This window comes from Puccinia triticina, chromosome 1A (genome assembly GCF_026914185.1).
Source record: "Puccinia triticina chromosome 1A, complete sequence".
NCBI lineage: Eukaryota > Fungi > Basidiomycota > Pucciniomycetes > Pucciniales > Pucciniaceae > Puccinia > Puccinia triticina.
Window position 1 is genome coordinate 217,033 of NC_070558.1, and position 27,862 is coordinate 244,894.

The 27,862-nt window shown below is 46.3% G+C and overlaps 3 protein-coding genes across 3 annotated transcripts; 1 reads left to right on the forward strand and 2 right to left on the reverse strand.

Moving 5' to 3' along the window:
* Nucleotides 1-13,540: 13,540 nt before the first annotated feature.
* On the reverse strand, nt 13,541-14,171 carry PtA15_1A27 (uncharacterized protein; the record flags this gene model as incomplete). The annotated part of the gene is made up of 2 exons (XM_053165290.1): nt 13,541-13,903; nt 13,980-14,171. 2 exons carry the CDS (start codon nt 14,169-14,171, stop codon nt 13,541-13,543), a joined length of 555 nt encoding a protein of 184 aa, XP_053016244.1.
* A 5,360-nt stretch (nt 14,172-19,531) lies between these two features.
* Nucleotides 19,532-20,131, reverse strand: PtA15_1A28 (uncharacterized protein; the record flags this gene model as incomplete). The annotated part of the gene is made up of 3 exons (XM_053165301.1): nt 19,532-19,630; nt 19,696-20,002; nt 20,070-20,131. 3 exons carry the CDS (start codon nt 20,129-20,131, stop codon nt 19,532-19,534), a joined length of 468 nt encoding a protein of 155 aa, XP_053016245.1.
* A 1,307-nt stretch (nt 20,132-21,438) lies between these two features.
* PtA15_1A29 (uncharacterized protein) lies at nt 21,439-21,844 on the forward strand (the record flags this gene model as incomplete). Its single annotated transcript, XM_053165312.1, has 2 exons — nt 21,439-21,483; nt 21,683-21,844. The coding sequence occupies 2 exons, from the start codon at nt 21,439-21,441 to the stop codon at nt 21,842-21,844; spliced, it is 207 nt and encodes a 68-aa protein (XP_053016246.1).
* Between the last annotated feature and the right edge of the window lie 6,018 nt (nt 21,845-27,862).

Below are 27,862 nucleotides of genomic sequence, written 5' to 3' on the forward strand. Positions count from 1 at the left end.
CTCTTCCCTCCTTTGTGCGTAATCTATCGATTCTCAAGCTCTCCATCCAACAGGTTATGAGCCTCTTGCCGGAGTAGCTTGGAAATTCTTCAAAAAAAAAAAAAAAAAAAAAAATCTCACCTATACACATCCGTAGCCGGCACCAGGATGAGTCTTCTTCCCGTAGTTCTCCTTGAGAACAAGTATCATAGTCATTCCAGACGAGCAAAAGTAGTCCGCCGGCGAGTAACCGAATATCACCACTTTTTATCTATCTCAACAATCGATTTCCTTTTTCCTTTTCTCTTTATATCCCAATCTTAATCCACATCATATCTTTAAAAAAAAAAAAAAAAAAAAAAAAAAATCATAAATACAACAAAATAAAATAAATAACAAAAAAAAAAAAGAAAAAAAAATCCCTCAATCAATTATCTCCTCACTTTTTCTCTTCTATCTAACCGATTATCCGACCAAACTTGACCTCGGAAGTTTAGTCCTCTTGTAAATCCTACTCTTGTGTGGTAACGCTCGCGGGTTTATTCTTAGTTTGTTCTCTTTAAGCAAGCCCGTGGTGAATATCCTGCAGATATTTATGTTGGACTGATCACCCATAGCCACGTTGTCGCTGAAGGAGCAGCATTCTGAGTTTAAACTTTGTGTGTAGCCCAGCAAGTCGGGTAGTGGTTCTACTCGACCTTGGAATGCCTACGCCGACCGTGGACAACTTCCCCTTTTTTTCTTTCTCTTCTTCACTTCTAAAACTCTCAATCTCGGGCTCTCAGGTTTGTTTTTCACCTCACAAACAATATGTCCGATACCAAAATACCATTGGGACAACTATACACCAAACCCCGGCTAGGTGCAATCCCAGGACTACGGACTATCAAACGCCAGACGCCAAAAAATCCGACAATCAAAAGCGTCCTTGGTCCCCAGCTCTCGACAAATGATTTCTTCAAGCGCCGACTTGGTTGCATTCCTTCCTCCGACTCCCATGGCGAAGGCCCGTCTTTCCTCAAGACCAACAAGATGTCTGATCCCAACGAAAACCCCTTTTTGCTCCGGAACGCCAAGGGCAAAGGCTGCGATACATCAGAAGACGTGCCCGAGGAAACGACCTTCCAGCCCCGCTTGACTGGTTGAGTTATAGGTTCTTCCTCCGCCAACTGGAGACAAACAGAACCGCCTCCCCATGTCAGTCCTGATCCACCCATCCTGCCACCCCGGGAAACCCAGCAAACCGGACAAGTAGACCTCAACAGCCTCATAGCCAAGATGCGCTTCCAACGCAAACTCAACCAGGCTAGACTGAATGAAGACCAAGCACGACATGAGGAAGATCGAGCATGTTGTGAAGCTGAAGAAAACCGCAATCAGCGACGCCGTGAACTCGATGAGTCAGCCAAAATCGCCGCGATCATCAACGCAGCGATCAACAAGTTGGATTCCTAAGACATCCTTAAACCAGACGGTTCAAACGTCAGACGCTGGGAGGACGCCCTTTGACTCACAGCCTTCGAACACTTCCACAACCAGCATTTCTTTACGCCGGATGAGGATACGCCGTTTGATCCCTATTATGAAGCAATCACACAAGGAATCATTCACTCATCTGTACACAGCGACCTATTGTACGATCTTGTTGATTTTGATAACTCGGCCGCTGTCTACGAGCACTTGGTTTTGAAATTCCGCATCATCAATTGCGCAAAGCAACTCCACACGTGGGAAGTGCTGAAGAAAATCTCCCTGCGTGATTTCAACAGCTCGGCGGAGGCGATTGCAGCGGTTGATCAGTGTGCCAGATCATTCCGGGAACAAGGCGTTGAGCTTAGCTGGGACACCATTATCAGTTTCATTTTTCAGGGCAACCTCAACGACCACCTTGGACCGGTAGTTGATCAAAAAGTGGACCTTTTTATGGAGACCCACGACTTTGAGTCAGCGGTGGGCAGATACGTTACTTTACGTTACAGCAGTGAAATTGGATAACGTAACATCTTTTTAGTTATCCAAATTGGCCATTTTGGTAACGTACAAAATTCTTGCAGTAAAGTATAGTAAATTAACTTTTTTTTCAACATGATTTTTTATGTTTTTGGTAACGTAACTTTTTTGATATAGAGCTTTTTGTAAAGGGGGTTGAGATTATTGAAAAAAAGAGCAAGTTGGTATCACACTGCGGGCATCTCGCTGTCGCTGTGGGCCGCAGCGACATCATGACGCTGCATATCAGAATGCAGCGTCAGCTGCAGCGACATCTAGCCGGCTGATCGATTTGCCTTTGGACAGCCGGCCACCAATACATAACAACCTCTCGATGACCGGTCCTTGTGCCGGCCATCAAGAGGATTATAACACACTCCTCTCACTCCTCTCGGTGACCAGCTCATGGACCGGTCATTGGGAGGAGTCCACACTCCTCTTGATGCCAGCACACACCGGCGTCAAGAGGAGTACAGACACCTCTCGATGGCCGGCACAACGACCGGTCACCAAGAGGAGTACGCACTCCTCTCAATGGCTGGCCCAAGGCCCGGTCATCGGGAGGAGTACATACACACTTCCCTTGATGAACGGCACAGACCGGGCATCGAGGTGCATTTACTCCTCTCAACGCCGGCCTGTGTTGGCATTGAGAGGAGTATGGGTTCCTCCTCCCAATGACCGGTCCTTGTGCTGGTCATCGAGAGGAGTGTGGACTCCTCCTCCCAATGACCAGTCGTTATGCTGGTCATTGAGAGGAGTGTGGACAACTCTCAATGGCCGGCACAAGGACTCCTCCTGATGGCCGGTCCTTGGGCCAGCCATCAAGAGGAGTGCATACTCCTCTCGGTGACCGGTCGTTGTGCCGGCCATCGAGAGGTGCGTTGTGTGTACATACCCCGGTGGCCGGCTGTCCATCAGACAGCCAAGTGTCGCTGCGTTACTTGTCGCGCGGGGTTCGAATCCCCACTGAATCGTCAGATGTCGCTGCGGTCCGCAGCGACATCGAGATGCCCGCAGTGTCATGTCTTTAGCTTATTGGTTAAGGCTTGCCTCTCTCAGGTTAGTGACATTTGAAGTTGTGGGTTCAACCCTCACTCTGAACAACTTTTGATGTGGCTTCCTGGCAGCATACTGAGTTTATGTGGTTGTTTAGTGTCAACTTGAGCGAACATCTTGCTCATATTGATAAAAACAACCACAAATCAGGGCCTTTACCAGAAAGTTACACCAAAGTTACCCAAATCTGGGAAAAAATGTAACGTAACTGGTTTTGTTCAAAATAACCAGGGAACGTAACTAGATAAATTGGAGGCCATTTTCTGCAGGAGATATCGTAACTCCAAATTAGATATCTGTAACTAGCAGATAACATAACTGTAAAGGTTACGTTACCGGCAGAGTTATCCATTTGGAGAACGTATCTGCCCACCTCTGGCGACATTCTTCGGTTTTGGGAGGCCGCATGCACGGAACATCGTCTAGCCACCGAGTCAGGACGATCAGAATCTTCAGCCCTTGCTGTCAATCTAGCTAGCCGCAACAATACTAGCGTTTCAGGAACAAATCTAGCAACTGACAAAGAACATCAGGTCAATGCTCTGGCGCTGAACAAACCGCCTATTTGCTACATATGCAAACAAACGGGACACTACGCTAACAGCTGTCTGACTAGCCGGAAAAATAACCCCCACCAACAACCGGCAAGTACCCGTCCCAACCCGACTTCACAACCCCAATTCCCCCCATGCTCAGTCACCTACAACTTCGACCGTATCCCCTACATCAAACCGATCCAACCAGAACCTAAATCTTCTGGTCCTCCTCGCCTGTCCACATTCAACAACAACAAGCCCTCCGGATCCCCAGCCCCGACAAAAAAGGTAGAGGCTAGACAGATCAATCCGGACCTGTTCGCGGAAGAAGATGAGGATGAGGCTGAGTATGTGTTTGAGACCAAAAATCTATCTGCGGAGCCGTCAGGACACCGGTTCAATCTCCGTGAACTAGTCGTCAAACGCAGAAGTCAAGAAGTGCTATGGGACTCCGGCGCCTCTGACAATGTAACCGGTGATAGGTATGCACTACACAACTTCACCACGCTCAGTCAGCCTATTGCAGTCAAAGTTGCCACTGACTCAGCTTGTGACTACATCACAGGCATGGGTACCTTGTGATTTGTTGGGACAAACAAGGCAGTCATTGTAGTTAAGAATGTTTACTACTGTGAGTGCGCCCGGTCCACTTTAATGTCCATCGCAGCTTTCAAGAACGCCGGAGCTAACTTCAAAGTAAACGGCAATTTTGATTCAATTGATCTAGTCTCTGACAGCGGTCGGCTCCTCTTGCGTAGTGTTTTCGATCCTCATCACAACACGTGGCCTCTTCCCTGTCCTTTGCGCGCCTCCTACGCACAGGTTTCTACTACTCCCTCTCATGAAATTTGTAGTAATCTATGCACAGCAATTGAAACCAATTCCTTTTTCAAATCACCCAATCTAGTTGAGCACAGCCAATTCACGTGGAACCCTGAAGAATTTACTGCTGATGAGAAGACTCTCCTCTTCTGGCATCACCTTTTTGGCCACGCCAGTCTGAGAAAGATAAGACGACTGGTGAAATTGCAACTAGGATATGGCCTGCCTGAAAAAATGCCTACTGGGTCCATTAAATGCCCAGTTTGTTCCATCTGCAAAGCGACCAGGACCTCGGCACTGGGACCCACAAAGAGGTGCATCGACAAACTATCAGTTGTATGTGTAGATCTCATGGGACCTTTTGACACCCCGACTCTGTCCGGTGGGAAGTATGCGCTCACAATTCGCGATGTCTTCACATCTTATAGCGAGGTCAAGATTCTCAAGGCAAAGAGCGAGGCGGCTGAACTTCTGATGTAAACCATCAATCAATGGGAAACTCAAGTTGGCACCAAAGTCAAGATACTGTGCTCTGACAATGGTGGCGAATTTGACTCCAAGGTTTTTGGTAAGTATCTACAGGAGAAAGGTATCATAGCGGAGCGCTCACTACCTTATCATCACTTCCAGAATGGGGCGACTGAGCGCTATAACAGAACGGTATCTGATATGGGACGCAGCATTCTTTACAACAGCAAGCTGGGAAAAGAATTCTGGGGCTACGCCTTCATGTGGGCGGCCTGGACACTCAATCACATCCCAAATCGAATAACGAAAGAGCGGACACCAGGAAAAAAAAGTATTGAGTTGATGGCAAGTGACATGACACAGCTTTGCTCTCAGCTCCAACACTGCTCCAATGCTGCTCCTCTCTACCAGCACATCTAGGGCTCACATGACAGGTTTCAGGATCAAAGCACTCCATGTGACAAAACCAGATGATTCTCAGCTTTGGCCCTGGCCCAGTTGATGCTCAGCTTTTATGGTGGCTGAGCTTATGCTCAGCTTTTATGGTGGCTGAGCTGATGCTCAGCTTTTGCCCTGGCCCAGCTGATGCTCAGCTTTGGCACCAGCCACCTGACAATCATCTTTGGCCCTGGCACAGCTGATGCTCAGCCTTGGCCGTGGCTCAGCTGATGCTCAGCTTTGGCCCTAGCCTAGCTGATTTTCATATCTGGTCCTTTCCAAGCTGATGCCCATCTTTTTCCCAGGCCTGGCTCAGCTAATACTCAGCAAGCTGAGCATCAGCTGGCCAGCTGGCCCAGGACTGGGTCAAAGCTGAGCATAAGCTGGGCTAGGACTAGGAAAAGGCTGAGCAAGGACTGGTAAAAAGCTGAGCATCACAAAGCTGAGAATCAGCTGCATCAGGAATAGTACAAAGCTGAGCATCAGCTGGGCAATGACTGTTCAAAAGGTGTTATTCCAATGCTGAGAGTGAGCTGGGTGAAAAAGATGAGTATGAGCTGGGCAAAAAAGCTGAGTATAAGCTGAGTACCAAAGCTGAGCATCAGCTGGACATAACTGAGGATCAGTTGAGCTAATCAAAAACTGAACAGGACCTCCTTGGTAGATTTGGGAAGTTGAGGAGATGGTTGGGAGATTGGTTTAGATAGTGGATAGATATTGGATAGATGGTGGGTAGCTGGCTGGAGCTGGTGTGATTTCACTTGTCATCAACTGACTATTTTTTTTTTCCTGGTGGGACACCTTACGAATTCTTCTTCGGTGACAAACCTCAACTCAATTGTACAAGAGTTTTTGGGTCTAGCGCGTACGTCCTGGTAGCTCCGGAAAAGTGCAAGAAGTTGGACAACCGCGCTATCCAAGGTCTAGTTGTTGGACATCTTCCCAAGTCAAAAGGCTGGATTTTTTGGATTCCTAAGTCAAAGAAACTTGTATCATCGGCCTGGGCTGATTTCGGCAGGAACGCTCTACCGGACACCGCTAAGAAAACAGATGTGACGCCCACACCTCCAGTTGATCCTCCGGAACCAGCACCCACCGCTGGAGCAAGCATTAAACACCTTCAACTCAATGACTTTTCTCAAGAAAAGTCTATCCGTCGCTGCCAGACATAATTGGCCTATCTATAATTTCGATTTTGTGGCGGCATACCTCAATGCCCCCATTGACAAAGAGGTTTGGGTACAGGCGCCTGAAGGTTTAGAGGTGGGCGGCGATGAAGCTTGTCTTCTGCAGCGGGCGCTTTATGGAACAAAGCAAGCTGCACAATGCTGGTGGAAGCATCTCAGTAAGACACTAGCTGATCTCGGCTATGTATCTAGTTATTACGACTCGAGTGTCTATACGCTGAGTAACAAGGACAACAAATCGATTATCTGGGTCCATGTTGATGACGGAATTGTCACCGGTTCTTCTGATGCGGCCCTCAAACTACTTGAGTCTCAACTGAAAGGCAGCCTAGAGATCAAATGGAATGAAGGCCTCACGAGTATGGTTGGTGTCAAAATCTCTCGCACGGCGGAGGGTTTTGAACTAACACAACCGAACCTGATCGTAAAAATCCTGAAAGAACGGTGGGACAGTGTTACTCGTCACTCATCACCGCTCCCTGAAGGCTACACTGCGAACACCGACCCCGATGAACAAGGTATCAACAGCAGAGACTTCTTATTGACGATAGGAGGTCTGAGCTATGTTGCAGTCGGGACACGCCCAGACATAGCCTACAGCGTAAACTATCTAGCGCGGTTTTTGAGCAAGCCCTCAGCTCTCCATTGGAAGGGTCTCAAAAACCTTCTTGGATACCTAGCTGAGACCAAGAAAACCCCCCTTCAAATTCACCCCAACAAGTCGCAATGCACACCGGTGGAATGCTATGTTGATGCGAACTGGGGAGGCGCCAACTCTAGATCCACGTACGGCGTTCTTATTCGGCTTTACGGAGCGCCCATAATGTGGGTATCACGGCGTCTAGTTACGGTTGCTAGCTCAACATGTCAAGCTGAGTACATGGCCCTAGGCCATGCGACAAGACACACCCTATGGATCAGGAACCTCCTGTTTGACATTATCGGTGTTCACTTCCCGGTAATATTATTCTGCGATAACCAATCGGCAGTTAAGATAGGATGCAAGGATGCGTCCAACAAAAGAACCCACCACATAGAACGGGAGTTCTATGTCACAAACCAGGCACTCTACGAGAATAAAACAACAATCAGATGGATTCCGGGATCTGAACAAATCGCCGACGTCATCACCAAAGCGCTAAGCAAGTCTGCACATTCAAAATGTGGCGCCATCATCCAAGGTTTCTAGGGGCGAAGTTTCTTTATTCATTTCATTTTCTTTTATTTTCTTTATTTTCTTTTCCTATAATCTCTGCTACTACACAACGAATCTCTACATAGTTTGTTTTTTCTGTCTCTATCTCTTCTTTTCCATATATATGTAGGTTTCTTGTCAAGGGGGGGGATGTTGTGACACTGCGGTACATCTTGACTGCGACACCTGTCACGGATACTTGTACATAGGATACTTAGTTTCTCTTCCCTCCTTCGTGCGTAATCTATTGATTCTCAAGCTCTCCATCCAACAACACTCTCGTAGAGAGGCTTATGTGTAAACTCGGGTTGCGGGGCTGACAGGATTCGCCAATTACCCCAATTACCCCTTTAAAATAGACATAAAAATATTAACGCACCCAGTTTGCAATTCCAATAGATGGATTCCATCTTTGCGCTGATGCGCATCTTGTGAGATATGTAGCTTTTCCAGAAGTTGTAAACTTGATTTTCTGGTGACAAAAGAAAACATCTATGATTTGCTCTTTATTTACAATGGAATGCCTGATTGCACTTTGTGCCATTGGACTGTTGAGCCTATTAAACCAATAGCTCCTTTCACGTGAGGGCCAATGCGCCTCTGTAAGTCTTGAATGGCAGTTGGTAAGCTCCTTGGCGGAGTTTCTGATCACACTTGTTTAGTCGGAACTCTAATAAACAGACCGAAAAACGAGCCGATGGAACAAGTTGAACGGACAGCCACAGACATGCCAAGAGTGCCATTCAAAGTGCCAACAAGGGCACCTTCGAGTTCTTCTTCGATTTCTCAATCAAAATCCTCTTCAAGATCTTCGAGTGCCACTCCAATGTCTCCCAAAAGTCTAGCTAAGAAATTCTTCAAGAGTCAAGCCGTCCGAGACAGCAGGATCAAGTTAATACAAAAAATACTTGATATGGGTGAAGATTCTCTCCGGGACTACATTATCAAAGATTCCGAATCCTTTTTTGGTCAAACACCGACAGCTTTACAGGTTGACGCTGTTGTAAATCTTGTAAAAAAAGAAATACATTTGTTTTATCGGGCACCGGTTCCGGGAAGACTCGGATCGCTGAAATGTATCACCACTTGTTTGCCCCCTCAACACGGAAGGCGACTATACTGGTGTTGAATCCGCTTGATTCCCTTGGAGAGAATCAAGTATGTGAATATTTTACTTCAAGTTATTAAATATATTTAATTATTTACATTTTTATAGATCTAGGTGGCGGAGAAAGAAAAGGATGGAATGACTGCAATCAGTCTGACAAAGATGACATTTACAAGGAAGGTGGCCGACAAGATAATCAAAGGGGATTACAGCTTTGTGTACTTGGTAAGCATTGCATTTCACAATTGACTGCATGAATATCACACCAAGTCCGACCATACCTGTTGTTTGTAGAGTCCTGTGCACACAACTCACATGCGCATCTACATTTCAAGACCCCCTCCGCCGAACATACTCTTTTGGTCTAAGTCAGAGATGCTCTGACTTCGCTACCGAATGATACTACGCTCTCTTGTATGTACCTGGACTTATGCACTATCCATCTTGCGTTCAGTCAGAAGCCCTTACCTTCTAATCTAATAATAATGACACAGGACGTAGTCTACAGTCAGACAGAAGCAATGGAGATATGTGACCTTTATCTTGCGCTATCCCCCTCGACAAGCTGTTCTAATGCTCTTATAGTACAAAGGGACGTAAGCCACTGGTTGGTGATCTCCGGCTACAAGGCACTAGGGTCTAAAAACAAAGTATACGGGCCCCAGTCACGATACTTGACCAACGAGCTGCTTTTGCACCTGAAGGACATAGAGGATACAACCGGCTGTCTAGCTATATCGCACTCTGAGCCAGACAGCGAAGGAGTCAAGATACTAAACACCATGTCTGTATCTAGCTGGTCTGTAGGCAGCGATCCATCTTTTTCCTCAATAATGGGCTATTCAACTATGTCTTCTACAAGAAGCAGTTTCAAGATTGGCTGGCGTTGGTTGTGGTAGATGAATCCCATATGATATATCTCTGGGGCCTTGTTGCTAAGGGCAAGTCAAAAAGAAGCTCGTCCCACGCACAAACACAGGACCGTGGAATTTTCAGGCCGTTGTACGGAAATTTAGGAGCTTGACTAATGGCAACCTATGGAGTTCCGGTGCTCCTACAATCAGCTACATGCCGGCCAATTGCAATCAAAAGCATTATGAAGAGTTTGAAGATCACTAACAACAATATTGACTTTGTCCGAGGAGAATTGACGCGCCCCAAAATTTGAATCATCTGAATGCCCATGAAGTCGTCTTTAAAATCAGCAAATGATCTGCTAAATGTTTTTGGAACAAAGGAAGAAGTCAGTGAGCAAAATATTCCACCTACTCTGATATACTCTGGCACCCGAAATGCAACCTTGAAGGTTATATGAGGTGGTGAACCAGGCGCAAGGAAATCCTGGATGTGAATACAACCCACACAGCCCCATCATTCGCCGATACCACGCTGCTAGCGGGGAAAAGGAGAAAAAGGAAGCTGTTGACCTCTTCAAAGCCGAGGAGTTTCCTTGTATGTCCTGTACAATGGCACTCGGACTCGGTCAAAACTGGAAGCGTGTGCGTCGGGTTATCCACATGGGGCGAGGAGATCCGTCTCCTATCAGTCAGATGATTGGTCGTGCTGGTCGAGATGGGAGAACCGGGCTTGCTATTCTATTTATGGAACGCCATCGGAAGTTTGGGAAGTATCGTGTTGAGGAGTTTACCGGGGAGGACGACCAAGAGGATGATTGCCGGATGGATGCGCTGGCTGTGACTCCAGTTTGCCTGCGAATAGCAATCTCTGTCGACAACATGTAAGATATTTTTCAGGGTGCTGCACTTGTTTTTTAAAGAAAAAACTACTTACATTTGATTTCTTTGATAGAAATGGATACATCCCAGTTTCTTTTGATGATCCAAGCTACCTTGCAGAAAAAAAGCGTGAAGAAGTCATGAAATTCCCTGTGTGCAGGTGTTCCAACTGCTTGCCAGAAGAAGCAGAAGTCTTGGCAAGAAACTGGAAGCAAATGACTGTTGATAACTGGGACAATGCCCTCAAAAACCCGCTTGATACGTTTGGAGAGACAACAGTTAGCTTACCAACAAAAAAAAATTGAACGTCACAGAAAAAGAAAGTAGGAGAGAGGAATCCTCTGTACTCTGACCTGAAAGTGATTCTAGTCAAGAAGTTCAATACATATTTTGAAGAAAACCTCAAGGACTGTGCATCTTTCATGCCGGACCGTATTTTTGGCGAGCAACACGCAGAGAAGGTTGTTGAGAGCTTGGACAACATCAGCAGTATTCAAGATCTCTCAAACGTCCTTGGTGGGGAGAGCCTTGATGGGCTGTTAGACTTATTGTATGGAATCATCATTGAATTTCGCAAAAGTTCGGAGTTCCAGGCCTACTTAACAAATGAAACGCAGTACAACAAGGACATTGAAAATAACATGGATCGGCTGAATAGAGAAATTGCGGCTCGGGCTACAGAGCAAAAAAAGTTAGAAACAGAGGCCTCCGAGAGGGCTGATCAGAAGAAAAAACAAACAGAACTTCTAAAAGGTGATGAGATTGCAAGGAAGAAGAAAAAGTTTGAAGACAATCAGCGATGTCTAGAGATTTTCAAGAGAGCAGCTCACAACCCATCAGAAGAAAATGAGCGTGCTAGATGAGAGTGTTTAAACAAACCTCAAGACATATCCAGATATCAAAGCTCCAGGGACCTTGCACTTGAACCATCACTTGAACCTTCAGCGCCATCGATATCCCCATCCCCGGAAATGTCTCCAAAATCTAAGCCCCCCTGACCCTCCTTCCACATTGGTATTGCTGGCGGACACATTCGAAGCCACAACTTTTTATTGCCTTCAGAACTCTTTTGTATTTTATCCATACCTTTTATGTAATAATTTGGGATGCTCAATGGGACATATTGCCCAGCCTGCAGAGAAACTGCACAGATGTCGTTGTTTTGTGTCATTTGGAGGCAGCTGTTGAGAGATTGGAGGTTGATTGTGTTTTTATGGGATTGGTGATAGTTTACAAGTCCACTTTCTTCTTTCAAATCATGTATCAAGTTTTGTAGCTGGAAGAAAGACATAAAAAACGTCAAAAACATAAAAAATGCTCCAAATAAATGAAAACATGTCATACCAGAGACACATTGGGTGAATAAATATTTTGGAGTCACTCAATTTCTGTCCCCTTTCCTGTGTGATTGAATATGTACTTGAGCCAGTAGTTTTGAGATTTGAGAAAGAAGTCCTTGGCCACAAAGTGTTTGCGCCTTCTGCTCGGAGCAATGAAAAGAGAGTGTTTAATCGCCTTACTCAGAGCAGTTGACAAGATCTTCTCCAAAAGAATGACCATTCTTGGTAGATGAATCGCGTAATTCTTGAGTTTCTTCATTGACTGAGACATCACTGACCAGCGCTTCCACATGTACATTACCCTACCCACGTCACCTGACTTCATTGCTCTATTTGCTTCGACAACACTGGAAAAATTGATTGTCCAAAGGAGCTGATTGGATAACTTGGGAGAGAGAATTTTGCCAGCGTTACAGATGGTGGATGCGGTAAAGAAACAATTGTAGCACTCATCAACAATGAATTTGATCTTATCCGAGGGAAGTTTGCGGAGCTTTGGGCCTAGTACCGTGTCATCTATACCCGTGACAACCCTACAAAAAACAATATTGAATTCTTCAGTTGGTGGCACCGAAAAAGGTTTTAAAAAAGTGACTTACATCAATAGATGGCATATTGTTGCCTCATGGATTTTCTCCATGTTCTGAATCATCAAGGTGAAGTCTTTCTTGTCAATAGGCTTGTCCGATGGCATTCCTAATGCATCTAAGAAACGCCAAGCACCAGAATCACGACTGTTGGCCGAGTTTCCCAAGTGGAGAGTGAAGATTGCTCCAGCAATATTCCAGAGGGTGTGTGCGCCGCCAAGAACTGTGTGTATGCTTGTGAGATTCTCTTCGTTGTGATGGTTTGGGATTCAGAGACTTTGAACGTTTTGACAGGTTGCCAAGTCGGCGTCAATGACCTGTAAGCGATTGTAGAAGTCTTCCTTTGAAACTGACAACTGTTTGAGGATCCCATCAAAGACGTCAGAGACTCCTTGAGAAGATTCATCTGAGGCAACCATCAACTTCAGCATGGTGATGTTGGGACGGGTATGGGGGATCTGGTCAACTGTAGGTGGGGTGGTTTGAATGTGAATCTTGCTATCAGCGGGCTCAATGAGATATTTCAGGAGGACGGTGGCGATCTGAGACTTGAGGACCTCCTTCCAATGAAGGTGTTCGGGAATACTACCATAAAGAGTCTTTGGGTGTATCTTGACAGATGCGGCTTTTGACATTGCTTCTTTAAATGCTTGAAGGGTGATTTTGTCTGGCGATAGCAAAGATGTCATTGCCGGGTTGAGTTGATGAATATAGCCCCACGTCCCGTGGAACATCTTTGTGTTGTGTCCTCCAGATTTCAAGTGGACCCTCTGTTCAAACTCCAAGTTATCAATACAAAGGAAGGCGGGAATGGGATTGTTTGATTTTTTGGCTAGTTTTTTAGATATGTTTGACACAGCTGCTTTTCCGAGAGTTTTCAATGCCGAAATAGCCGTTTTTCGAGAGGAAGTCAGACCAATCTGCTGTAGATACTTATTAACCCTCTCAGAAACACCGCACGCCAAGAAGGTTAAGCTGTTGGATATTTGAAGACTGTTGTGCCTTTGATTTGCCAGATAAGCTACCATTGCACAAATGGTTTTTCCGGTCTCAGAATTGGTAAAAATAACACAACAGTTGGCCAAAAGTTCAAAAATTACATCAAGCAGATTGCACAAAGAGAGCTTACGGTAATCACTCGCTGCTGATGATCTTTTGGAGCATCTGATCCATCACCAAAGAGATCAGGCTCGCGTTTGTCGGCATCAGACTTTTCAAGCAGGGCATCTTCTTCATCAAGACTGTCCGATGGGCCAGTTGGGGAAGGCGTCAAGTCCATGCGCATCTTGTTGGTGACGAGTTTGAACAAGAAGGGCATGTGCTCCTCCACAAGCTCTTGATTGCGCCTGTCCTTTGCGCTGGAATCAAAAAAGTCGGATTTGATATGTTCCGAGCTGTAATACCCACCCTTTGGAAAATAACCAGTTGGAGGTGTCTCATTTTGAACAATGATGGAAGCCTAAAATTCCAAAGTAAAGTCGCTGAGAAATTAGAATTTACCAATCAAGATTGAAATTGAAAAAAAATCTATTTACTTTGTTGAGAATGAAGTTTTTCCATGCAGTTATTCCCTGGTATGTCTCCTGTACATTGTCCCGAATGGTTTTGACAAGTCGGATAGTGGAGGGAATTCCAACTGGCGTAGACCAATATCGGTGTTCAACAGCAGCCGCCATGTCTGGGTTCTTGAGGAAAGCAGCAAAGAAAGATTTTGGCGTAAAATCCATGGCCGCTATTAAATCACAGATGAGCTGAATCTTATCTCTTTCTTTTTTTGGGCGTGGTGGCGGTATCCAGTCAAGTGTTTTCTTCAAAGGCATTATGCTAGTTGCTTGCTGAGTTCGGTTGGGGCAAAGCTGATTTTTTTTCTTGCTGATTTGAGCGATTGCGGCCAAGGATATGGGGGCGGAGAAGAAGCAAAAATGGTTGAACTACATACACACAACCTCCCCACTTCATTCCCCAAAAGACAAGCCGAAGGTCCCACAGCAACAAGGCCAGTCTCCACTCAACCCCACAACACTATGGCGGGGAGGCAAAGTTGCCCCGGCCGCGCACCACAATGCAGTGCTTTTGGGGATGGGTGGGGGATGTGAAGTTTTTGAATGGGTGATTTGATGGGCTTACCGGCGGGAACCAGATGCAAATGAATGGTGCTGTTGCCAACGAGGTGAGCAGGTTCCATTGAGTGAACCAAATACCAATGATTTGAGAGATTGCCGTCCAGCTGAGATCAATTGTTGTCGCCAACAAGGTGAGCGGATTCTGTCGGGCCAAGATTTGCTAGAGGACTGTAGCCTACTGTAGCTTACTAATGAATCGTGATTGGAAAAAAAGAGGAAAAGGCACGGGAGAATTAACTTAAGATTTAATTATAGATCATGGGTTTGGAGCTTAATGGTCGAAGAGGGATCTTCAAAACCCAGAGTTTTCAAAAAAATAAATGAGATACTTGTATGCTCAAACTAAAATTCTGAATAGACTACGATGACTGCAAGATGCAGGCCATCATCCTTAGTGAAAAAAACAAGCTTTTCTGGGTTTGTGAGGTGTAGTGCCGAAAAGGTGTGCTCTACACCAAAATGGTTTCCTGCTGTCACGCCATGAAAGTGGGATTGCATGCAAGTCCCTCTACCAATGGTAGTGGGGTTGCACACGCCGCCCCGCGCCACTCTACCATTCTGGGTACGAGGGGCTTGTGTCAAGTTTGCTCTCTGTTGTGTATAGAGGCCGCCAGCTAGCTTAACACAAATCCCCTGCTGGCAGCTGGCTTGCTGTGGCGCGAACTGAGCACAAGTGCCTCGCCTGCCGGGGGCCTTCGGGGCTCTCACAGGGTGAGCCCTGTTTAGGCTCGGGCCCTCGGCTGTGGCAAGCGCCAAGTACAAGCAACAAAGCCGCCTTCCCGCCGGGGTCCCCTGGACCCTCCGCTCGAGAGACTTAAGCTGTGGCCGCCAGCAAGGTTGTGCAACTGCGTTTGAATTCTTGTTGGCTCTCATCTCACTAGCATTTTTGTAGTAGTGATTGGTAGTTTTGACTGTTGATCTCTCAGTTTGATGTTTCTCAGATTCATACTGTACAATACCATAGGCCAAAATCCACTTTTTAAAAAAAAGGTTGTGTGACAAAGCCGCAACTGAAGAAGCACCTATGTACTAGCACCTAGACGCGATAAGCCCAAGCAACAGCGATAGATCACCATCACCTGCGATCACGCTACACTTAGCGCAAGTGTAGCAAACGTTCAAAACCACACCACACTCTAAGAAACTGTCTGCCTACAGTTCCTACGGCGCAAGCAACGTGGATGTTACAAAGTCATACTAGGGGGGTTCACAATTGAATTTTATAAAACTTTGGAGGTCAATTTAAGGCCTTTATGAACATAGTTTTAAAATTTTGGCAAGATGTCCAGAAAAAGGTGTGACTGATCAATCAGTGCAATTATCAACTTTTTAAAAATATGTTCATAAACGGGTTAAAATGGGTCCTAAAGTTTTACAAATTTCAATTGTGAACCCCCCTACTAAGTAAATGCTTATTGCAAAGAGCTAATTTACAACTAAGAAAATGACACAGTCGATGTTTTGCTTGAATTTTTTGCTTTGTTTTGTTACATATGCAAGTTCAGCCATGAAACATTGATTGGCATATTTACATAGATCTTCTCCTTTTGAACTGCAGCTTTGACTTGAAACTTGGCACATGTTAGCCCTACACTCTTTGCCTAACTTAACCAAGTCCCACCCTCCTACAGGTGGAGTGGTAAAACACTGGTCCCATTGCGCCGACCGGAGGGAGGGACTTACGCGCTAAACGGGCTTACAGGCTAACAGCATTTGGATTTTTGGTGGGGACTTTCTCAAAACTGCTCTCACCCATCCATTTCCTGTCCAATTTCATTATTGTTTGGATTTCCATTATGACCAAAGTCTTCTTTATCCATGTACTATACCCACCTATCCCCAACCTGTCTTCTTGATCTGCAATGTCCCTTTTAACTTCATGAGTTTTGGATTCTGTACAGTGTGAACTTTGGCCCCGTTTGGCAGCAATCATGTTATGTGATGTTGTGCACTTACCTAATGTGATGCACATCTGTTGAAACTAGCCTGACACTCGTCCTCAAAACTCGTCAAAAACTCGTTCTTTTCATTTTCTGACTTCAATCTGCGCAAGTGCGCGCTCAACAACATCGCGCGACTTGAATCATCAAATCTAACCTAATCGGTCAAGGTATCGCCAACGCTCTCCCTCGCTCTCCCGATCCTCTCTCCGACAAACTCCATCACTTTTGTCCATTGCTGGCGGAACTCGCTTCAATAACGGTACTCCGACGCTCCGCTCAGGATCAACTAACCTTGACGCTCATCTCATCAAGACTCTTTGCTCATCTCGGCAAAGCTTTAACTTGGACAGCCTAATTAGCTTTCCAACTTGGTGAGAAATGCTCATCAAGCATTTCCTCTCAATTTATCTACCCTTAACTTGTTCTCTCATAACTAATCATTGTTTATTTCTCAGTCTTGTCGTCAATCTAGATCCTCTTTTCATTATTCTATTGTTGTCACTTATCTGCGTAAAACACAGGGTTTGTTATTCTTTTCTATTTTGTCTTGACTTCAAACCTATTACTAATCCGTATCAACTCTCAGCTCCTCGACTTCAATCTATCTCCTAAATTCCTAGTTGTCCATTCTATTATCTGATCCATCTACTTCAGGGTTTGTCTCTTTCTTGAATACTCAATTCTTCTTATCTTCAGCGTCTCATCTTTGTTTTCTTCCAGTTCTGGTCTTTGATTTACAGTAATAAAAACAGTCAGGTTCTTTAACATCACTCTTGAATTTCATATCTTTCAAGATAACACGAGTGTTTGGCTGCCACTTGCGTCATACAGCTTGCCTACATAACAAGCTCCATGGCCGGTAAATACTGGCCATCAAGCGTACATACCGGCAAGGCCAATCAAGTGTTTAACTCCTCTCGACAATGGCCGGTACACGGTCATCAAAGGGAATACAGAGTCCCTTTTGGGGAACACATAGTCCCATCAATGACCATTGGTTATCAATGGGAATACATGGTCCCTTGGATGACCAATGGTCATCGAGGAGAATATGTACACAGTCCCTTCGATGACCAATGGTCATCGAGGAGAATACATAGTCCCTTTGATGACCAATGGTCATCAAGGAGAATACATAGTCCCTTTGATGACCAATGGTCATCAATGGCCAATTGTGTTGGATCGGTCATCAATGTCAATGACTGTTTCCATTGATTGGAGTGTGTACTCTGCTTGGTGACCAGTACAAAGTCTGTACCGGCCATCAAGGTGAGTAACAGAGGTGGAGTTGGGGGTGTGTTGTGTAAGGGTGTCAATATCACCCCAAATACACCCCCAGGGGTACTATATCGGAAATGGCGGGGATGATGAGGAGTGATGAGGAAACTCGTGATGACCCTCATAACTCGTCAAATCTGCCAAACATGCGAGTGATACAATATGGGCCTTGGTGAGGCCCGGTTATAGAAAAGCAGTGGTTATTACATAACATCACTGCTGCCAAACGGGGCCTTTGTAATATAGGATGAAGCGGACCACAGATAGTCACACAAAATGGATCTGAGGGGTTCTGAAGGCCTCAAAAAATTCAGAAAAATTTGGAGAGATTCTCCTTGATCTTGGGAATCTTTTGTTCCCCCAAACCTTTGCTGCCCAATGGGAAAGGGTGAAGCCAGAAACGTAAGAAAAAAGACATAGTTCTGATTCTGTCAGCCCAAACTTGGACATTGGGTGTAAGTCCCTCCTTCGGAGGGTCCCGGCGGGACAGTGTCCCCCTCAAATAGAGGGACTTTGTTAAGTTAGACTCTTTGCCAAGTTGCGTTTGTCAAAGATCATGGCGAGAGTGGAATGTTCCTACATATTTTAATTTCCAGGAAGAAGCAGTCATGATGGCGCCTCCTCAACTTCAACCGTCATGACTCACATTGTCCCTAGCGGTTTCTCACCTCGCTTGGAGAATGGACACTCTTGTAGTTGAACATGGACCATGCCAATATCCATCTGTTGGGTGGCGAGTTACTCGAGAGTTGAGACGACTTTAAGGTGCTTTATGGTGCCTCAACCCTGCAGGTTTATGTATGTTCATAGACACCACATGGTTGATAGCAATCGACTGTCGATGCCTTACACCAATTCATACTCTGGGACTAAGATTATATTTATACTTCATTGGAGGACTTCCCGTCAATCTGGAAACTCAGGTTTTTCCAGATTCTGCGGGGAAATCTGGGCTCAATCGTCCCAAATCCTAGATCTGCCTAGATTTCCCTGCGAAATCTGGGAAAATCTGGGTTTCCAGATCGGCGGGAAGTCCTCCATTCACTCTACAGGTGCAAAAAAATATTTTGAAAACCAATTTGAATGGTTTTCAAAATATTTCCAATACACTCAGTCCTGGACGTCCTGAGGAACGAGTCGGACTAACCATTTTCAGATATTTTTAATATATTCTCAGAACCGCCTCAGGTGGTTCTGAATATATCTGAAAACCCATTCTGGTTGAAGAAATATTCTTGAAACCACTTCAAATGGTTTTCAAAACCAATTTGGTTGGCTGATCAGTGTTGAAAACCAATTTGGTGGGCCAAACAGTTTTGAAAACCCAAATTGGTTGACCAAAAGGTTGTAGAAACCATTTTGGTTGGCAATTTGGTTTGAAAAATCAAGATTGGTCAGCCAAATGGTTCCTGAAACCATTTTGGTTGGCCAATCTGTGTGGATAACCAACATCAGTGAGCCAAATGGTTTCAATAACCACATTTTGGTTGCCAAAAACATTCCCGGGCCATCATTGGTTCCAGGAAACATTTGTGCGCACCAATTTCTGTACAGGCCCTCCCACTCGACCACTCCACTCCAGGGGCACGGGATTGGCCATTCCCACAGGAGAACAGCCAATCTGGCTCTCCTGGACACACACCACTCAGCCACAGCAGATCCATGTGCAACACTTCAAAGCCGAGCTTGTTTAATTACTTGGGACAAGGGCAGTCATGGACACAGTTTTATTACGGGGGGATGCTAGACAGGCAAGCAATCCGGCTTGGGATCCTCGTCGACCTGCTGGAGCAGACAGAACGACTCATCAACCTGCCCCATCCGCTTCTGGAAGACAAAGTACTGGGGAGAGAGAGAGAAACAGGCTCAGCAGAGGGAAGCAACAAAGGGCACGAAAGGGGACTGACTTCCATGATCGGCTGGGGCTCGGAGTGGGAGCCAAAGACGACGAGCCCGCGCTCGTCGCGGATCTCAAGGCTCTGGCGAGAGCGGAACCGGACGGCGAGCTGGACGAGCGTGCCTGCCTGGTCGAACGGCGCCGCCCGCATGGCCACCACCGCCAGCTTGCTCTCCTGCGCCGGTGGGGGATGCTTCATCCAGCTGATCAGATGGCTCGGGCTGTACAAGCCCAGCAGTCTCCGGCGCTTCTTGCGCAGGAACTTGACCATCAGCGGATGCAGGAATCGCTTCACCTGCTCGTCCTCAAACTGGCCCCTGCAAAACAAAAACAAATGCCTGGCTCAACACACCAGGCTCGCAATCCCGGAAGAAGAAGACCCACGTGGTGACCGTCTGGTGGGCCAGGACGATGGTCTGGTAGGCCTCGTCAACAAACTCCGTCATCCATGCCGGATTGGCTGGCGAGAGCACCGAGTCGACGTTCTGCTTCCTGAAGAGGGAAGAAACCAGTAAGCACCCACCCACGAACACACACAGGAGAGGAGGCGGGCGGCGGACGATTGGCGCTGGCCGAGCCATTGGCCCCAGGCCTCCTTGAGAAGGGGTGATGGCCGACGAGGGAGAAGAGGAGTTTCCAGCGGCGGAGGGCCTTGTTCCAGAGGGGATCGATGATGGGCGAGTTGTGGAGGCAACTGGGGCAATTTCAAGTCTCCGGTCGGAGAAAGCAACTGGGGGATATTTCAAATATATATCAAATGGTATAAATGGCTGCGCAGCCCGCAGGATTGAGTTTTCAGAACTGCCTGCCCATGTCAGGACAGTTCCGAGAAATATTTCCGGGAACTTCCATTTGGTTCTGGGAACCGCTCTGCCAACGTTTTTGGTTTTGATATCCTTTACACCAACTGTTTTGGTTTTCAGAACCAATCCCACAACATTTGGGAAAAAGTTGTGAGATTGGTTCTGAAAACCAAATCTCTTAGAGGACGGTGGTCATTCTCTCACAAAATGGTTTTGGGAACCAAATTGGTAACCAAATGGGTTCCCAAACCAAATTCAGACCAATTTGGTCCCAAAAACCACTATCCAGCCATTTTGGTTCTCAAGACCACCTCGGAAACTTTTAGTGCACCCGTGGTGTATCCTAAGCCCGTGAAAGTATGTATGAACAAATCGATCCGAAGAAGATTGACAAAGTCAACGTCACCGCTATGTAGCAATTTGCATGCGTGAAGATAACAGAAATTTGTAAAAACATGTCAAAACAGATGAAATTCGAAGATGATATTCGTGATATGGTGTAGGTTAGTGAGGCGTGTGCCAGATAGCAGAGGCTGAATGTCCGAAAGTTTCGGAGTTAAGAGAAGCCTCTACAAGAGACAAGAAAGCGTACAAATAGACTCGCTTCTTCTGGCGAGGTTCTCAGGTTCCCGATCCTTGCCATCGACCCTGACTTGACCCTTTCCCCTACAAAAACAAAAGAGGTAAGCCCACGAGCTCTACAGGTTTTCCCAACGCTGTTATATTCCCTTCCCAGTGTCATGCTGAATAGCTGCCCTAAAGTATCAACCTAAATACTTCACCCATTATCTTTAAACGCGCTGATTGATCTAAATCCTTGCTTGCTTTGTCCTCCTCCACAAACCTCGATCTCGACGGCTTTGCTGCAACATAATTGCCTTTACCAAACGTCTCCCTCCCTCCCAGCGCACACAGAATAAATCAAAACCAATCCGGTTTACAAGAGAGAGATGCCTTCAAAAGGAAGCTCCGATAATTCCGGCAATGGCCAATGCGTAAGCCCCGTTTCCAGTCACCTGCTAGCATCCCCTGTCTCCCAACAAAATAAAAGACCAAGACGCATGGGTTATATCCGGGTCTTCCAACAGTCCAGAAAGTTTTGAGCTTGCTGGAATCGAGCTCAGATAACCGAGCTACCGGAACATTGCGAAACCTTGCACTAACTGTTGATCACACCTGGACTTCGATGAACAGGCGCAAGGTGCTGGAGGTGGAGGAGGCTCGAAGGGCGGGATGACGATGGAAGCTGCCGCGCGGATTCAATCCTCCGAAGCCCGCGCGAACGGCGGCAACGTCTCTGCAGGTGGTTTCGCGGCCAGAGCTTCTGCCGCTGCCGCTCACAATGCTCAATCCTAGTCCGTAAGCTCCAGCCAAACCAAATCAGGATTCCTCACTGTTATCTATTTTGCTTATCCTAATTGCCCCTTGGCCGTGTGCTCATGCGATGCTACTTCCCCTTGTGTTTATGTGGCTTCATCTCTCGATTTCGCTTAGAGGTGTCTCAACCAAGAGATGTGTTCTCATAGGCGCGGGCTTATGAATATCTTGTTGTATTTTTTTATTCCCTCTCCGTATCACAGTCCCCCATGTCTCATCAGGTGATATCAAGAGCAAAATGAACTTGCTACTACCTGTTTACATTTATTTCTGGTGTCATTGACACTGCCAGATTGATGTATATTCGAGGTCTTGCCATCGAGATTGGATGACTTCAGATGACTTCCCGTCGAGTCCACTACCGGCCGGTGAGTGGATGCTAGGGCTGGGCCCCGGCTGATATCCGACCGGTCGGAGAGTATACCCGGAGGGGAATTCCGGGTATACCCGATCTCGGGCATTGAAACACTTCGTACACCGTGGGGCAAATCCGGTCAAGGTCGAGCTTAACTAAGCCTCTCCGAGGAGGCGCGAAGCGTCTCCGAAGGAGAGGCTTAGGACTAAGAGCATCCGCATCCGTGGCTAGATTAGCCAGGGCTAACTAGCTCGGATTACGATCGGAATAGGATAATCCGATTGGCCATCCGCATGGGTGGGAATTAGCGAGTCCGAGGCCGTCGGAGGTTATGTGTTTAGGTGCCTATATGTTATGTGTTTGGCACCTAAACACATAAAGTTCATGCTAACAAGCATGATGCATATTCACTTTGGGATTAGTGGGGTCTACATTTAGACCCCACTAGCTCCAAACGGAGCTCCGGGCTAAGTTGATCCCCGGTTGATCCAACCCGATGCGGGTGCGGGGTCAAACTAAGTGCCCTAATCCGGGCTAACTTAGCGCCCGGTGCGGATGGTCTAATGTCACATATTTGGCCTGAGGCTGACGGGTTTTTTCAATGAAAATGTGTGATTTTGTGTTTACAACTCTCCTACAACCTGGTATCACCTCATAATCCAAATCCCAGTTGGCCATGTCTAGCCCTTGATCTCAGCTGTCTTGTACAGCTATTGTGTAAATGGTTGCGGTTTTCCGCCTTTTTTTTTGTTTTTTTTTTCGCACGCGAACTTTTTTTTTGCCCCCAATCCCTTTTTCCCCCCCAGCGCACAGACGCAGGCATCCCCCGGTCACTCACTGCCTTTGACCCTCCTGCCACGTCACATCCTCATCCGTTACCTACCGCCAGCGCCATGGAACACAAAGGTTTTTCATTTCATCTTTTCTTATTTTTATCCATGATAATGCCTGTTTGCTGATATTCTTCATTTGTTTAGATTATTCCAGTCAACTCAATCGCATGCAAACACTTGATGAAGTCAGCGCATGGTTGGACGAGTCTATGGCATCAACAGGTACTGCGCCCGCACCAAGCTTGCAAGATGATGCTAATAGCAAGGATGGCGACGAAGATAAAGGCAATGACGACGAAGAGGCCAACGAGGAGTTCAAGGTCAACTTAGAGTACAAATTGTACGTTCTCAAACCCAAGCCGACCACGTGCAATACCCGTAACGCAAATAGACGCAAGGCAAATACGGTCGAACCCGAGGACAAGTACTCTAAACTGGTTGCAAAACCAGGTCAGCTTTTCTTCCATTGGAAGCCTTTGCACACCAGTCTTGCCGCTTTCAAACAAGCAGCAATTGCCGTGCTTTGTGCCAAGGAACCGGGCGTCGTTGTTGAACTCGCAGAAGAACAAGAGCAAGAAGGCGAGCTCTTCTGGTATGCCATAATTCAACATGGCGGACAATTTGTCGAAAAGAACAAGACCGACTTGGATAACTCAGAAATTTTTGCGGATTTCCTTGAGATGGCTGATTGTAAGGGGGGAGCTAAAATCTATGTTGTGCAGAATGATCCTAAGCTTGTCGCGGAAGTGGGTACTACCCTTTTCTTTGATTTTGAACCTCCTGATTTGGCTGATTGTTTCTATCATATCAGAGGAACAAGGCATTGAGACTCTTATCTGAGAGAAACAGAGGAAGTAATGAGGCATCGACCAAACCACAGCCCACCGCTGGCGCTAAGAAGAACTCCGAAATATTGAATAACATGTGGACCATCCGAGCGACTCACATGCCTTGCAAACAACTGACTGGATCCTTGGAGCTTCCAGTCATGATTGATCCCCAAAATCCAAATCGTTTCATTGCACTCAGCCCCGATCGAATTGCCCTGTGGGCAAGAGCCATGGTGAGTGTCAAGAATTTCATCAGAAATGTGAACGTTGTTGAATCTGATGCCCTCTCCTCTCAGGCTCAAAATCCAGAGATCACCAAGCACAAACCACCCTCATCTCCGGCGTTTACGTTTCAAACAAAAGAGGAATTCAAAGCTTCTTCAGGTGTATCAGACAGTGCTAGCCGCGGGTCAGACGACAGGGGACGTGAATCTAGTCCCGTTAATCGCCATCAAAATCATCGACACCGGGAAGCTTCGCCGCCATCATCGAGAGGCCCCAGACACCAAAGAACCCCTCCGAACATCTCGCCTCTGACAGCTGCTTATGCGGGAATGGGGATTGGTGGTTATATCCCACCACCAATGGTTTGGCCGAACTCGCCTTGGGCATGGCCGGGCGCCTCACCACAGACATTTCAACCGTACCCTGCCATGCCCCACATTGAGATGAACAGCTCGGTTCCCCCGGTTCCTCAACGTAACTTTTTGGCTCAAGCGAATGGTTCAAACCCGGCCCCTGCTTCCTCACCGCCGGCCTCCGACGTAACTGTGGACATTGCCGACTACTTGACATTCTGTCACATCGATGTGAACTGCGAAAATGTCCAAAAAGCTCTAGCTGAATACGGGATCACCCACTATGCCGAGTTCAAAAACTTTGAGGCAAAGGAGTTTGAAGAACTCGGTGTGAAAAGAAGTCATGCTCAATCCCTTGTGAGCAGCATTAAGAAGTACGAACGTAGTCTCAAAAAGCGCCATTGATCTCTATCATTGAAGAAAGTCTGCTATCAATACATATCTAAACAACAATGAATAGTCTCTCTCACAAAATAGTCTGCTATCAATAACTTATCTTGTCTTTTCTCTCTCATGAAGTCTGCTATTGATCTCTAAAATCTTGCTCAATCAAAAATGTCGAGTTTGCTCACTCAAAAATGGTGTGTTTGCTATAGCTTCCGCAATGAATGGTCTCTTGAATTGTTTTCCAAACTCCGATTGAAGATTGTTTTCCATACTCCAAGTGAAGTGAAATGAAATTACTAGTGAAACTGTCTCTATCGGAGATTTATGGGTGAGAAAATGTTGCTTTGCTTGATTGAAGGAGAAAGAAATCACAAAGGTTACAAGAAGAAGTGATAATTCATAGAATCTGATCACTATACAAGGTAACCCGAGCCAATGAAAAGCTTACGGGTCAAAACATCTGTGAAAACAAAACTGACAAAAGTATCTAAAACATCGTGGTCCTCCTCACCACCCGTGAGTAAATCTTCGTTCCGTCTTAAGGTCGATTTGTATACTGAGAAACCCTTCTCAATTGGGTTTAAGTCTGGTGAGTATGCCGGAAGATGTTGCAAGAGACACCCTTGTTCCTCAACAAGCTCTGCGATCCGTCCGTTGTGATGGATTTGCGCGTTGTCCATGACAAGTACGCTGCGCGGTGCTGGAAAGGGGTTCATAGATGGAAGCTGCAAATGCTGGCATTAGAAACTGATGCAACACAAGGTAAATAAAAAAACACAACAGCTTACCAAGATGTGCTCAAGGAAAAACTTGAAATCAGACCAATTCACCGATTCCTCCTGGACCACGTGCGCAACTAACCCAGTCAAACTGATTGCTGGGATGACATTATACTTGTGGGTGCTCCTCTCGCGCGGAACTTGGGGTGTTCTTTGACCTACAGGAGCCCAGCCTCTTGTTCTTGAAACCACCTCAAGCGAGACCCCTGATTCATCTGAAAAAGACCCGACATCATTACACAGACAATGTGTTGGTGATACCAAAAAAAGAAATACATGCCTGTGAATACAAGATAGGACGTCGGTATACAACTGATTCAAGAGGTGTAGTAAGCCCTTGCTTCTGGATCTTGGCGCGGGTTGAAAGTCCGAATTGTCTTTTTGGACATGTTCAAGCGCTCATGGAGCGTTTTTGCAATTGTTTTCAAACAGACAATGATGTCGTTCTCTTCAAGTAACGCCTGCTGGATTTCGTCCAGATAAACTGTGGGCTTTTCAGCGACCATAAAAGTTAAATCCTCTTCTTTCAATTCAAAAGGTCGGCCTCGGGTTTCATAGGTAGAAGGATCGCAAACAACAGCCCTTTTCCTTTTGTACAAATTGGTCCATCGGTGCAGGGAATCTTTGCTGACTGATGCGGCTAATGACAAGTTGATCTCGGATAAGTTCTTTCCATTGTTTGCCACTCTGACGACTGCGTACTTGAAGTCGGCTGAGTACTTGCGATAACCCATATCTGTAGAAACATGAAAATGTCAATATCAATTGGCTGAAGGATGTTTTGTGATTAATCAAGAGATACACTCACCAGAGAACAATTTGAGACCGTTAACTTCAATTGGTCCAACGATGTTGGGATCGGGTGGGGTCAGCGGTTGGTGAGCTGAAATGTGTATGTATGTATGTCTGGGCACGTCAGGCTCGGGGGATGCATGCGTCTGTGCACCTGGGGGGAAAAAGGGATCGGGGGCAAAAAAAAAGTTTGCGCGCGAAAAAAAAAAAAAAAAGGTGGAAAACCGCAACCGTTTACACAATAGCTGTACATGTTTTTTCAAGTAAATTCATCAAGAACTGGCCGCTCAGCAGCCATTCTTGTAAGGGCATTTTCTGAGCAATGTGACAGACCCGCCGGGCCATTTGCAGGTCAAGTACAGACACTTTCTCACGGTTTCAGCCTTGCAAGGCCTCGCAAGCCATGCTTTTACAGCAATTTTTTTTTCAAGGGATGGGGGTAGGTGTTGTGTTAAACACACCAGAATATGTAGAAAGAAAACCTGATTCTAATGATGCCAGAGGCTGTGAAGAAATCCAATGGGTATACGGTGATATGGGGGATATAAGGAATTTTTAGATGTTTGGCTGGGCAGCCTCAGGCCAAATATTGGACATAAGGCACAAGTCCCTCCTGCAAGCAGGAGGGTGCTCGCGCCCCGCAAGCACAGGGAGGGACTTGTGTTAAGTTTGGGTCAAGGTGTGGTGCCACGCTTGCAAGTCCGTCATTTTCCATATTGTTGTGATAACAAATCCCTGCCACCCCGGAGACGTTCATCAACGCCTTGGACCAGTAATGCACACCATTCCAATATCCTCAAGCAAAAAGTGTGTATGTTTCTTCTTTTACAGTAAATGCAAAAGGCCATACAGAGTGTACATCTTCCCGCGGTGCCTCTGGGTGAGCTGGACAGGTAAGAGTTTGCCTTTCTTCAACGTCAAACAACCCTTTGCGGGATCGGTTAGGGTTTGCCTTTGGATCAAGGGCAATCTCAATGAAAAAGTCCGCCAATGCAAACTTGCCCGCCTTGAAGCTTTCAGGATGCAAGTTGTGAGCGTGCTGGAAGATTGTACCTTGTGCAATTGAAAGCATTCCGCGGACCGAGCCGTCTTGCTTCAACTGATAGGTGGTTTGAGAAGTGAAATGCTTCACCACCGTTGTGAATAAAGATGTCCCTTGGCCGCTAGAGCCACGCAGCCAAAGAGGATTGCATAAAGTGTACATCGTCTCAAGTGCCGCAGCCATCCAGCAGCGGTTATTCTTTGTTTCATTGCTGGACGCGCGGTACAATGGATAAGTGGTCAACGCGCCACGATCCACATTGCATGCTCCAGGAGGTCTTCCTGTTTTCTTCTTATCAGTGAGTTTGGGCAGCAAAGTATCTGTGGTGTCCGGCGGGCGCCCGTCATTCTTGTATTCGTACCGGGTCTGCATGTTTTTCCTTGGAGCAGCTGGGTTTGGTT